The 12,932-nt window shown below is 69.2% G+C and overlaps 4 protein-coding genes across 4 annotated transcripts in view; 2 read left to right on the forward strand and 2 right to left on the reverse strand.

The window, feature by feature from the left end:
- Window positions 1–2,760, forward strand: part of AURANDRAFT_62168 (hypothetical protein) — a gene marked incomplete at both ends in the record, with an annotated part of 8,377 nt that extends 5,617 nt beyond the window's left edge. Inside the window, one exon of the mRNA XM_009036060.1 lies at window positions 49–2,760. Coding sequence (XP_009034308.1) covers window positions 49–2,760 — 2,712 coding nt within the window. The remainder of the gene's footprint in view (window positions 1–48) is intronic.
- A 1,939-nt stretch (window positions 2,761–4,699) lies between these two features.
- Window positions 4,700–5,845, reverse strand: PRMT2 (hypothetical protein; the record flags this gene model as incomplete). The annotated part of the gene is made up of 2 exons (XM_009036358.1): window positions 4,700–5,407; window positions 5,453–5,845. Coding segments are annotated over 2 exons (1,101 nt in total), but the record flags the coding sequence as incomplete, so codon positions are not given.
- Window positions 5,846–6,718: 873 nt separating this feature from the next.
- Window positions 6,719–8,351, forward strand: AURANDRAFT_62170 (hypothetical protein; the record flags this gene model as incomplete). The annotated part of the gene is made up of 4 exons (XM_009036061.1): window positions 6,719–7,521; window positions 7,607–7,763; window positions 7,975–8,093; window positions 8,270–8,351. 4 exons carry the CDS (start codon window positions 6,719–6,721, stop codon window positions 8,349–8,351), a joined length of 1,161 nt encoding a protein of 386 aa, XP_009034309.1.
- A 1,424-nt stretch (window positions 8,352–9,775) lies between these two features.
- AURANDRAFT_62171 (hypothetical protein) overlaps window positions 9,776–12,932 on the reverse strand; it is a gene marked incomplete at both ends in the record, with an annotated part of 4,237 nt that continues 1,080 nt past the window's right edge. Inside the window, 6 exons of the mRNA XM_009036357.1 lie at window positions 9,776–9,838; window positions 10,002–10,232; window positions 10,462–10,854; window positions 10,881–11,099; window positions 11,189–11,612; window positions 12,521–12,814. Coding sequence (XP_009034605.1) covers window positions 9,776–9,838; window positions 10,002–10,232; window positions 10,462–10,854; window positions 10,881–11,099; window positions 11,189–11,612; window positions 12,521–12,814 — 1,624 coding nt within the window. The remainder of the gene's footprint in view (window positions 9,839–10,001; window positions 10,233–10,461; window positions 10,855–10,880; window positions 11,100–11,188; window positions 11,613–12,520; window positions 12,815–12,932) is intronic.

Consider the following 12,932-nt stretch of genomic DNA (forward strand, 5'->3'; position numbering starts at 1 on the left):
TCGATGACGCGCACATGGAAGTCGGGTTTAATATTTGATTCCAAACAGGCGCACGAGCTCCTCGAGGGCGGGCCGCCCGACGCGTGGGAGAGCCAGGCGCCGATCCCGGAGGGAGGCGCGGCGGACGGGGACGCGACCGGGTTTACCGTGTCGTGTTCGGTCCAATGCGACGGCGCGGCGTGCGTCGCGCCCGTGGACGCGGGCGCCGCGTGCCTGAGCTCCACGCTGGACGACGCGTTCGCCGTGCCGTCGAGGACCGCGGCGTGCCTCTTCGGCCTGGACCGGCTTGAGGACGAGGTCCCGCGCGCGAGGGTGGCCGAGGCGCGGCCCGCGGCGGCCAAGGAGGCCGCGCCCGTCGACGACGGCGACCTCGTCGTGCCCGAGATGGGCGAGTGGGTCGAGTCCCTCGTCGGCGACCTCGACGCCCGCCTCGAGCCCACCGACGTCGAGCCGCTTGCCTCGGGGCCCGGGCGAGGCGCGACGGCGTCGCCGCATTTGTCGCTCGCGTCGCTCGCGTCGCGCGGCATCTCGAGGGCGAAATTCGCCGCGCGGCGGGCCACGAGCCGCCGCACGCTCTGCAGCGACAGCTCCAAGACGACGGTGCGCGACTGCGCGGAGATGCTCGCGCCCACGCTCGCGCGCGCGGTCGTCGCGAGGAGCCGCGAGCTGCGGCGCGCGGCGGCCGCGGCGACGTCGAGGACGACCGCGCGGCGCCTCGGCGAGCTCGACGCCCACCTCCTCGAGCGCTGGGGCTTCAACGGGTCGCGCCAGGTCTTCATCGCCAACGTCGAGCGCGTCGTCGTGAAGCGGCTCGGCCGCGCGGCGCGCTGGCACGCGGAGCTCGAGGCGGCGGACGACGCGCGCGCCAAAGAGCGCGCGGCCGTCGCCTACCTCCGGGCGGAGATGCTCTCGAAGAAGGAGCGGACGGTCATGACGACCATCGCGGAGCGGCTCCAGGGCGAGCTCGAGGCGCCCGAGGAGCCGCCGGGGGCCGCGCCGTACATCGCCGCGTGGGCCGGCGTGCTCTGCGTCGTCCTCTACTGCTTCTACTACCTCCTCACGACGGGATCCCAATTCGGGCGGAAGAAGACGCGGCTCTGGCTCGAGGCCGTGACGTTTTCCCTCGTGCTCTACTTCGTCTTCATCAAGCCCATCGTCATCCTCCTCATCAGCGTCATCATGCCCAGCTTCGTGGCCTCCTCCGTCGACAAGGCCAGGAGCCCCCTCGACCACCCGCGCTACCCCTTCGAGACGCCGCTCCCCGAGAGCTCCGTCTTCTACCTCCTCCGCTGGCACCCCGAGCTCAACGGCACGCGCCTCGCGGACCACGTCGCGGCCGAGGCGACCGGCGCGCCGCGGAGCGCGCGCGAGTGCCTCACGGACGTGCGCGTCGCCGAGATCCACGGCGCGGCGATCCCCCGGACGAGCGGCACGGCCGTCGTCCTCGCCCTCATCGCGCTCCTCTTCGGGCTCCACGAGGACATCCAGGACACGCTCATCGAGGAGGTCTTCACGTTCCTGCCGCTCGCCTCGGGCTTCGTCGCGGAGCGCACGCCCGGGCTCGAATCCGCCGGGGAGGACGTCGGCGCAGCCTTCGGTATGGTCGTCGTCGGCGCGCTCGTGTACGTCGCCTGGAAGGCGTACCACGCGTGCGGGAAGGCGACGGCGCGGGCCGCGGTGGCGCTCCCGCGCCGGAAAAGCGACGCGGGCGGGCCCGCCTTCCGATGGCCCGAGGACGAGGCGCCGGAAACCCCGAGGCCGGACGTCGCCGGCGAGGACGAGAAGTCGCCGGAGGACGCCGTCGCCCTCGTCCTCTTCGACGGCGGCGGCGACGGCGACCGCGTCGAGGCCGCGCGCCCGGACGACGACGAAGCGGCGGCGGAGCGACCGGACGACGCGGCCTCCGACGGGGAGTTCCTCGACGACGAAGAGATCCTCCTCGACGTCGACGTCCGGCGGGCGGACGCGGACGCGCGCGGGGCCGAGGAGGCGGCGCGCGACGACGAGGCCGGCGCCGCGGACGCCGAGGAGCGCGGGGCCGCGGGGGCGGCGCAGGACGACCGCGAGGCGGGGGACGCGGCGGCGGGGCGACGGGAGGACGCGGCCTCCGACCGCGAGTCCCTCGACGACGAGGACATCCTCCTCGACGTCGACGCCCGACGCGCGGATGGGACCGGTGCCGCGGACGCGGAGGCGCGCGGGGCCGAGGACGCGGCCGTCGAGAGCGCGGGCGACGCCATCGAGAACGCCTTCGAGGAGCCGCCGCCGCCGCAGCCTGAGACGCTCTCGGACTACGTCTTCAGCGTGCAGGCGAAGCCGGAGGACGCGCCCGCGCCGTCCTACTCGGACGCCGCGTACGCCGCGGTCTTCGGTGCGGCCACCGCGGCGCGGGACGACCACGACGCGGGGGACGCGGTGGCCGCCCGGCCCGGCGAGGCGCGCTCGCGCGCGCGCGGCCGGAGCGCGACCCAGGGCGAGGGCCGGAGCCGGAGTGGGAGCCGGTCGAAGAGCCGGAGTCGGAGCAGGAGCCGGAGGCCCGGCCGCCGCGCGATGCACCGCGCCCCGTACGTCGTCAAGGCCAAGGGCGCCGTCGTACGCGCCGGCGTCGCGCTCGACAGCGACAAAGTCGTGAGGCTCCCCGCCGGCACCGCCGTCGTCGTCGAGGTCGCCGAGCAGCTCCCCGACAAGAAGACGCGGTACCTCCTCGTCGAGCCCGTCGTCGGCTGGGTGTCGCGCGGGGCGGTGGCCAAGGCCGGCTGATTCTGCGTTCTTTTTCTCCCGTATTCGCCCGTCCGCTTGCGTCTTCATACTACTTGCAGAGCGACGACGTCGGGCCCGGTCCGGCGCCGCCGCACAACGACGAGCCCGCCCCCTGAGCCGCGGCGCTCGTCGTTCCGATGATTTTTGTTTCGATCCCTCGTTCCGATCCCGCCCCCCCTCGCCCGCCCCCCCTCGTTCCGATCCCGCCCCCCCTCGAGGATCACCTCGCTCGCGCTCCGCTCGACGTCGTTCGCTCCGCTCGACGTCGTCCGCGCTGCGATGCTATCTAACGAGAATCTTACTTGTAGTAACGGGCATATCGTCCCCGTACGGCGTACCCCCTTTTGAAGCGGTGGTGTTGAGGTCCCTGTTGAAGTACAAGGTTTGAGGTTGAAGCCCAAGTTGAAGTAGCGTTCAACATATCCCGCCGGCGGGATATGCTAAGCCGCCCGGGCCGGCTCATTCCATTAAAACCTGGATAAGTCGCCCGGGTCGGCTCATTCCATTAAAACCTGGATATCCGGGCCTCGCGCTCCGCGAGCGCGAGCACCGCGTCCGCGTCCCTCCAGTGAGGCGCGGGGACTCCGTGGAGGAAATTCTGGTAGAGCACGACGCCCGCGCTCATGAAGGCGGGCACGTACGAAAAGCTGCTCTTCGCCGTGACCAGAACATCGGCCGAGACCATGTCCGCGATCGCCTGGAGCGGGTCGCCGTCGAGGTGCATCGTGGCCAGCTCCGGGAGCCGGCCGAAATCTTCGGGACGGCCCTCCGAGTAGACGTGGAACTCGAGGCGCAAGCCCCGGAAATACGTCGGGAGCGCGCGCGCCATTCGCTCGTACCACGCGTTGTCGGTGTACGGGGAATTGGCCCGGCCCCTCGTGAGGCTCACGTCCCCTCGGCGGACGTGCATCGCGACGACGACGCGGTCCGAGGGCGCGATGGCGGAGGGCGGCAGCGCGAACGACGAGTTCTGCGCCGCGGCGTACCGCGCGCGGACGGCGGCGCGCGGCGCGAGGGTCGTCGAGTTGTGGATCCAGACTCGGGAAGATGTCACCGCGCTATAGACGCAGCCCGCGTCGCCGAGGCTTCTCGCCGCGGCCCAGCGGAGGCCTTCGCGCAGGCCCGCCTCGCTTTTGGGGAGCTGGACGCAGTTCGCAAAGTCGGGCGGGAGGGGTACGATGCCCGGCAAGCCGAGGCCCTTCAGAAGCGCTTGGCAGCTATACCTGCGCGGGGAGATTGCGCGAGCGCCGGCCGGCGCGACGCTCGTCGACTCGGCGCTCGCTCGCCCGTGAGGTTTATGTTCTTTCGTCGAGTTCAGAAGCAGGCCGCCCGCCTCGAGGCCAAATTCTTCCGCCGTGAACAAGAGGTACCTGATGAAGGGCGTCGAGACGTGCGACGAGCCGTTACGCTGACGGGCGCGTGGCCTGAATACCAAGCATACCACACCCGTCTTGGCGGGCGTGAGCGTAAACCACGTTGCGCGAGGCGACCGGATGCGGAGCCGAGACGGCGAGGACGGCTAGCAGTTTGGCTGGCGTCATAGTAGGACAGCCTCGCGAGGCCTTGCAGACCGAGCTCTAGGCGCCGACGAGCAGCGCTGCGGTTGCTGCGGCCACTCGGGCCGGCGCAAGGCGCGGGTGATCGAATCCAAACGCCCGCTGGCGCACAGCCGGGCCGATGGGCCGCGACTCGGGGCTGCCCATCTCAGCTGATCAGCTCTCCCTGGTCCGTAAAGTGCAGGGCAGCTTGAAGTGCACCGTGACAGATTTCCGTCGGGGCGATGTAGTGGGGAGCCCTAAACTTGGCGCCGCAGCGCCGCGCCGAGAGCTCATCGGAGCGCGGCCTGCGTCGCGCCGCGCACCGAACGCGCGCGTCCCGAGGCGAGGCGTTAAAAAGCGGCGGCTCAGGGCGCGGTGTGCCGGCGGTTGAGCTGGAACTGGAGGACGACGGAGTCGGAGGAGAGGCGGACGTCGAAGGAGAGGGGCTCGCCCGCGGCGACGACGAAGGGCGTCGGCGGCCGCGTGAGCGCGTTGGCCGGGTCCAGCGCGTCGTCGCGGTTCGCGGCGTCGAGGTCCTCGAGGAGCTGGATGCCCTGGCCCCACTGCATGTCGCGCGCGAAGTTGTCGACGGTCTCGCGGGGGTCCGTGGACATGGTCAGCGGGCCGCCGTCGAGCTCCCAGGGCGCCGCGCCCGGCCCGCCGACCGTCGCGTCCCAGAACAGCACGACGCAGTGCGCGACGCCCGCTTTGGCCGCGGCGAAGTCGACGGTCGTCTCCGACGGCACGAAGCCCGGCGCGTCCCTCGTGAAGTCGCAGGCGAAGACGGTCACGGGCGGCGCGAGGAACGTCGACGGCACGGAGCAGAAGCGGAAGCCGTACTGCTTCGCGAAGACCAGCGACGCCGTGTCCTGGAGCACGTTGACGTGGCTCAGGTCCAGGCCGCCCCAGTCGTCGGCCTTGGTCAGCTTGGCGACGGCGTCGCACTCGACGAGCGCCGCGTACTGGACGCCCCGCGGCGGCACGACGCGGCAGCCGGGCCGCACGAGGCGCTCGCGCGCGTCGCGGAGGTACTCGAGCGCCGACTCGCCCAAAAGCAGCGTGCCGAAGAGCTCGCTCACGAGCACGTCGGGCAGGTCCGCGGCGTAGGGCTTCACGTCGCCGCCGCCGTCCTCCGTGCCGTTGACCTCGACGACGCGGCCCGCGCCGAGGCCGCACGCGCGGCGGATCTCGTCGGCGTCCAACTCCGTCGACAGCCGCTCGATGACGGTGATCGCGCCGTCGAGGCCGTTGGCCGCGATGTTCTTGCGCGCGAGCGCGGCCATGTGGCGGCTCGCCTCGATGGCCACGACCTTGCGCGCACCGAGCCGCGCGGCGAGCATCGCGAGGAGGCCGCTGCCCGTGCCGATCTCGAGGACGACGCTCTCGCCGGGCACGATCGCGCGCCGCAGGCACTCGCGGTAGAACTCGTTGCGCGGGTGGTCGTTGATCATCGCGTAGTGGAAGTCGTTGACGGCCTCGACGAGGTCCGCGCTCTTGTCCTGGAGCCGCGCGGGCACGCAGAAGTGGCCCTCGAAGTCCTCGCCGAAGCAGTGGGCCGCGCGCGCGCCGGGCGGCACGTACATGTGCGGCGTCGTCGTGCCGCCGCTCGGGCCGCTGCCCTCCGTGTCGTCCGTCTCCGCGTCGTCGTTGCCGTCGACGAGCTGGGACATCGCGCTTCGGCCACCGTGCTCGGCTGATCGCCCGTCTCGGCCGCCTCGAGCAATAATAAAACGTCAACTCGCGGTGGTCTTGCCGCTCGAAGCAATGTTGAATGGGCGCTGGCCGAGCATGGCTGCCCATCACTGACGTCGCTCCGCTTCGCACGTCGCTGGTGATCGTTCGACTCGTGCAGCACCGAGCGCAGCTGCGATACGCGCCGCGGTCGGCGCGCTCCGCGAAGCGCTCCGCGAGGCGCTCGTGCCCCTGGTGCATCGACTCGAGCACCTCGGTCGGTCGCGTCGAGGCCCACGGCTTTCCGGAGCGTCGCGCGGCGCTCGGGTTGGAGCACGGCCGGCGCCTTGGCCGCCTCGTCGTCGAGGCCGAGCTCCGGCTCCTCTTCGCCGAGCGCTTCGCGGAACGCGAGCACGTGCGCCGCTATGGGTGGTTCGCGCGTCACAGCGGAGGACTTCGACCGCGTGCCGTGCCTCGATGGCGCGCGCGCGCTAAAGCGCGACCTTCTGGCGATACACAAGATGAAGGAGACGGACCCCTCTAAAATCAAGGAGCAAATGAAGCTGTATCACGTGCGGGCGAATGCGAAGTTGGAAGATGACGAGCTGAGGAAAGTTACCGAGAAGGTGCGCAGGCGCCTCTACACCGTTTTGAGCGCGGTCACCATCGAGCACGAGAAGCGCGAAGCGCGAGAAGCTGTGGAGGAGCGCCGCGCGCTGCTCGAACGCCACATCGAGAGGAAAATCAAGATGCGCGACGCGTTCGCGCTGAAATTCTGGAGCGAGCCGAGCGAGAAGTCGACGAGATTTCTCGCGCGCCTGCGGGTTTTCAAGGTGATGCAAGCGGCGGTGGCGGCGCGAGCGGCGCAGCGAGCGGCCGCGGAGGCGACGCGACGCAAGCTTCAGTGGCGCCGGCTCCATAAAGAGCTCCCGATCGACGTCTTGTGGCGGGACGAAGACGGCTGGATCAGAAGGTGTGAGGCAGTAGTGGAAACGGTCACCGTGCGGTACACGCACGCGGGCAAGGTCTACACGCAGGCGGGCGTGGTCGCCGACGACTTGGGCCCCGGCGGCTTCTACTTCGGCGAGGACGACGGCGGCGGCGGCGACGGCCGCAGGGACGACGGCGGCGACGGCGACAGCTGCAAGGACGGCGCCGGGGCCATGGGCTTGGACGCGGGCGAGCTCTCCGTCGCCGTCATCTCCGACGACGACGTCTCCGACGACGACGACGGCTTCGACAGCGACGACGGCGACGACGGCGAGGACGAGCAGCGGCGGCCGCGCGCGCTCCCGCCGGAACGGCCGCGCGCGCTCCCGCCGGAGCCCAGCGGCTCGTCCGCCGCGGACGCGAAGAAGGCCGAGGTCGTGGCCCAGATGGACGCCGCGCTGGCGTCGACGGCGCGCGTCGAGCCCGGAGACCGCCCCGAATTTGGGCTGCCCATCAAGGCCGAGTGGCTCGAAAAGATCCTGCGCGGGGAGAAGACCGTCGAGCTCCGCGGCAAGGGCACGGCCAAGGTCGGCCAGCGGATTGGATTGATCTGCTCCAAGTCGTCAAAGCCCGCGTCTTCCGACCGTTCCGAGTTTCGAGATTTTTGGCCGGGGAAACGTCGAAATATCGTCATCGTCGCGCGGCAGGTCAATGGTCATGGGCGAGTGCTTGTTGGCCGAGGCCCGGGGCCCGCTGACCAACGTCGAGCTACTCGAGCTCCAGCCGCAGCACTGCGTCCACGCGCGCGACGACGGCGAGCCCGACACGGCCGACGAGCTCCGCGAAAGCGTCGAGTACAAAAAGGTCCACGCCTGTGTGGAAATCAAACCTTCAACCCGACTTCAATGTGCGCGTAATCGAACGATTTGGACCAGATTCTTTCGCTGTGCTTCGAGAACTCGACGAGAGCAATCGATTCGTCCAAAAATCAGCCGAATCGACTTCGATTTGACCGAGCTAGAGATTTCTGAAGTTTGGCCCCGACGTCCCAGCGCACTGGTTGATTTCCACACAGGTCCACGCCTGGGTCTTCGAGGACGTCATCGTCTACGAGACCTTCATCCCCTACGAGCACCCGCGCGGCGCCGTCGGCTGGATTGACCTCACGAAGGCCGTCGTGGAGCGCCCCCAAATGTGCACGGTCGAGAAATTAGAGAGCCTTATGAGAGAGACGGCCCAAGAACGGCTCCCTTCCCTTCGCGACCTCGAGGGTCCCGGCGGGGCGCCGTTTTTGGCGCTCCACTCCAGAAATGGTCCACACCGGCGCCAACTCGCGATTGCCGCTTCGCGCAGATTTGCATGCCGTGTAGGTCCGAGGTCCAAACAATTATTCGACACGACGTCGACGTTCGGCCCCGCGCCGCCCAGACGACGTCGAATTCACGGAGCTAGCGCACGCCACGCAGGTTTCTGCCGACGTTACGTCGGTCCTGTCTAAGCGCGTTGTCGACCGTCGAGAACCACGACGACATCGCCGCCATCAAGGCCTCCGGCTTTTCCTCGAAGAAGGCCGCGAACGGCAAGGTCAAAGTGCCGGACAAGTTCCAGTCGTCGGCGTCCCGGCTTTGTGGCATCTTTGAATTAAACGTGAAGCAGCGGAAGGCATTTCTGAACTTCGCCGAGGCGAGAGGAAACAAAACCAAGGTGAGCATCCCGATCCTTGCCCTGCCCCTGCGTTATCGATCGCGCGCAGGCCGGCCACATGCTCGCCGACGCGCTCATGCCCAGGGCCGCGCGCTGCATCACCGCGCGGCACGGCGTGTGGAAGGTCGCGCGTCGCGTCGAGACGAGAGGCGATCGCTCGTCGCAGAATCGACCAAAAACGCCTACGATTCGACCGCGCGGGGCCGAACGCCGAGGGCTTCATTTCGGTCCGACGCACGCACGCACGCAGGAGCAGATGATCAAGGCCGGCGCCGTGTCCCCGGGCACGGCGGTGCTCTCCGTCGGGGTCGGCGCCGGCTTCGGCACCCTCGGATGCCAGGCCGGAGGGCTCGGCTCCTCCGCGTCGCTGTCTACGGACAACGACGACGAGCGCCTCGAGCTCTGCAATGAGATGGGCGTGCTTGGGCGCAAGGTGGCCGCCGGCGTCCTGGCTGTGGCTACGTTCGAGAGTGTTCGACCGGGGCAACACGAAATCGTCGTCGGGGTGCTTCGTAGGTCGCCGCTGACCTCGAAGACGCGGCCGAGGCGTCCGGCATCGCCAGGAAGGCGCTCAAGAGCGGCTCTTCACTTTTTTTGAATGCCACCGGCCCGTGCCGCGGCCATTCTAGGTCATCCAAGATCAACGATACTCTACCGTTCGCCCTCCGGAGCCACGTCTGGCTCGTGGCGCACTTCCGCGCGGTACCCGAACTTCAGTCTCGGTCACATCGACGTCGTTTTACCCGACTTTTGGACGACTCGTGTTCTCTCGTCGAGCTTTCGAAGGATGGTCGAGATCTCGAACGATGGTCGAAAGAGTCGTGTCCCGAGCGCGCAAATATTCTCACCTTTAGTACGATTCCTACGCAGGCGCGTTTCATCTGGATCCTCCTCCACCATGACACCCACAAGCAGCTCGAGGCCGGCTTCGTGGAGAATGTCCCCGCGTTTTTTGGCACGCCCCCCTGCGACTTCATCATCAGCCAGCTCAAGAAGAAGGGCTACAACGTCCTCGTCCACGTCCGCGTGCCGATGACCCAGCTCAAAATCCCTTCCCTGAGAGAGAGGACGATTCTACGCTTCTGGCGCGCGGCCCCGGGCGAGACGCCCAAGGTGACCGTGCGCAAGCGCCTCGTCGTCTCCTGAGTAAGCCGGTCTAGTGCGGGCTCACTCTACTCGTACTCGAGCTTGGTGGAGCCGCCGGGCTGGTTGCCGTCGAGGATCGAGCAGGCGACCTGGTCGTCGATGGAAACGGGACCGAGCTCGTCGTGGCAGATGGAGTCGCACCAGGAGCGGAGGAAGCCGCTCGTGTTCGAGCTCGAGGCGGCCGCGTAGCCGCCGTAGGTCGACGAGTAGGTCGAGAGCGCGGACGGCGTCGTGAGCGCGAGGCGACGACACGTTGCAGCGGTACGGCGCGAGCGGCGCCTGCTCGGCCGTCGCCGCGAAGATGATCTCGGCGACGACGTACTCGTCGTGGTTGTCGCCGAAGGGCCGCGCGGAGCAGTTGCTCTTGTTGACGTAGATCGTCGGCGACGGCACGTCGACGAGGAACGTCTCGCGCTCGGGCGTCGGCGTCGGCGGCAGCTTCTCGAAGAGCGCGCTCACGGGCGCCTCCGCCTCCTTCGGCGCCTCCGCCGCGTCGTCGTCGTCGTCGCCGCCGCGCGCCCGCGACGCCAGGGCCGCGCCGAGCGCGGCGCCGCAGCAGCAGCACAGCGCGAGGCTCGCGAGGAACAGCACGAAGGGCAGCCAGTGCCAGTCGCCGCGCCGGACGTGTCGCCGGAAGCGGCGCCAGAAGCCCGCGCCGCCGGCGTCGCCGCGCGTCGGCGCGGGCGTCGGCGGGCGCCGCGCAGAGGTCGACGGCGCCCGCGCCGATCTCGACGTCGTCCGCGATGACGGAGCACGTCACGTACCAGCTGTGGTTCCGGACGAACGCGTAGGTGTCCGCGCCGATGTCCCCGGACGCGTCGAGGTCGGCGGCCGTCGCCTCGACGGCGACCTCGAAGTGGTCGTCCTCGGAGAGGACGAGGATGTCGCCCTCGAGCGCCGCGGAGAGCGCGGCCTCGTCGCCGTCGACGAGCGCGGACCGCACGGCGGCGTCGTCGCCGTTGTAGGACGCGTCGAGCGTGACCTGGTAGTAGAGGAACGTCGTCGCGGCGCCGTCGTCGAGGCGCCGCCGCCGCAGGTCCTCGCAGGCGACGTACGTGAGCGCGCGCTCGGGCACGCGCATCGCGTCCGCGAGGACCGCGTAGGCCTCCGGGTAGCGGCCGCGACGACGACCTCGAACGCGCGGCCGAGGCCCACGAGGTACGTCCGGTAGTCCTCGCCGTCGTCGACGACGCTCGCCGCGCCGTCGCGCTCGACGATCGGCACGACGTCGCCCAGGGACGAGGAGAAGAGGTCCGGCGACACGACGAAGGCCGCGTCGTCGACGAAGACGGGGTCGTCCGTGTGGACGTTTTCGACGAAGTAGAAGGACTTGTCGTTCTTGCCCGGCGACTTGGAGTAGTAGTAGGTCGTGCCGACGACGGCGGCGACATTCGGGTAGTCGTAGGCGAGCGCGCCGTCGAAGCAGAGGTCGCCGTCACGCCCGGGATGCGCTGGAGCCCCATGTCCGTGCGGTCGACGCGGATCTCGCCGATGGTGTCGAGCTTCTCGATGACGTACTCGACCTCGTCCGCGGCCTCCTGCCACTCCATCTCCTCCGTCTTGGCGCCGTTGAAGGCGACGGAGAACGTGCCGCTGAAGGGCGTCGAGCCCGTGCGCAGGACCTCGTTGACCACCGCGGGCGTCGTGCCCTGGAGGCTCGAGGTGTCGTAGGTGATGGAGTCGAGGTTGCCCGCGCCCGGCGGGTACGTGTAGCCGTCGTAGGAGCCCAGCAGGGCATGGTGGGCAGCCCCTCGGTTGCCGATGTCGACGACGGCAAGCGTCGCGACGTTGCCGGCGCCCGCGGCGCCGAGCCCTCGCAGCAAGGTGCCGGGGTCGACGAATCGGTCCCGGCTGGCTTGCGCGCTGGGTTAGCACCGCATCGGCTGGGGCAGCAGTCTGAGTGGGCGGCAACAAACTGAATTGAAGGCTGAGTTGAACCATCTTGGGCAGCCCGCAGCATGGGGCCCATCTCACGATCAGGAGCTTTCGGTCGCGCGCGAGGCACAGCATGCGCGCGAACTCCAGTGTATCGTACTTGGTCGAATGTGTAGTCCTCGAAAAAAGGAAAGACATCGTGCTGCAAAGGCGATGTCGCCGCGGCGCTGAGCAGTGCTAGCACTGACCGGCATCTGGTACTCTCCAAGAAGGCTGCGCGTCGGAGACCCTGGGCCGCCGCGGCGCGCGGCCCACAATCCGCGTGTCCTGCGGGCTAGGCCCAAGAGATGGGCGTCGACGGCTGCGCCGACGCGCCGACGCTCTGGGAGACGATCAAGGGCAGCGAGGCCTGCTGCCCGTCCGCGTCCTTCGGAGACTACCGCTGCAGGTTCGACGCGGCCCACAAGATCTGCTTCGACACGGCCCTGGAGCACGCCCAGTCGAACATCGGCGTGATCGTCGAGAACAACTGCTACTACGCGAAGCACGGCGTCGGCGCGCCCATGGCCTCCAAAAAAACGAAAACAAAATGACTACATCGTCGCAACAGACGCCGTCGTCACGGACCAATATATTTCCCGTGCGGCTCTAGACAAAGTTGAGGTCCCAACTTAATCGGCCGTCGCGAGCGCAGCTCGTAGTGCGCGAGGCCACCGCCGCGCGGCTCGGCGAGCGGCGGAGCGTCTCCGCCGGAGCCGTCGTCGGCCTCGTGTCGTAGAAGAGCTGGGGCACGTCGACGGCGACGGCGTCGAAGAAGAAGTTGAAGAAGAAGACGGACTGCACGCGTCGTCGAAGGGCTGGCTCCGCGGTACCGCGCGGTCGGGGCAGTCCAGCACGACGAGCGGATGATGTAGTCGGGCTGGAACGACGGGTTGACGCCGACGGGTATGATGTCGACGCGCGCGTCCGTGAGCGTGAGCGTGTTGAGCGCGTCCTGGACGTCCTCGGCCGGCGCGCCCCAGTCGAGGCGGGCCGCGCGCTCGGTGCCGCGCTGGAGCTCGTAGTAGGAGCCGTCGAGGTAGGCGCCGTCGAGCGCGGTGTGCACGGTCTGCTCCTCCGTCGTGGTGCCCTGGACGACGGTCTCGAGGTCGAGGCCCGTGAAGTTGTGCGGGTTCTCCTCGCAGAGGCGGCTGTCGACGGCGAGCGTCGCGACGTCGCCGGCGCGCGGCGCCCGCGGCGCGCAGCGCCAGGCCCGCGCAGCACGGTTTCCGCGGCCGACGGGGTCGGACCCGGCTAACCCGCGCACCG

This window comes from Aureococcus anophagefferens (assembly GCF_000186865.1).
Source record: "Aureococcus anophagefferens unplaced genomic scaffold AURANscaffold_4, whole genome shotgun sequence".
Classification (NCBI taxonomy): domain Eukaryota; class Pelagophyceae; order Pelagomonadales; family Pelagomonadaceae; genus Aureococcus; species Aureococcus anophagefferens.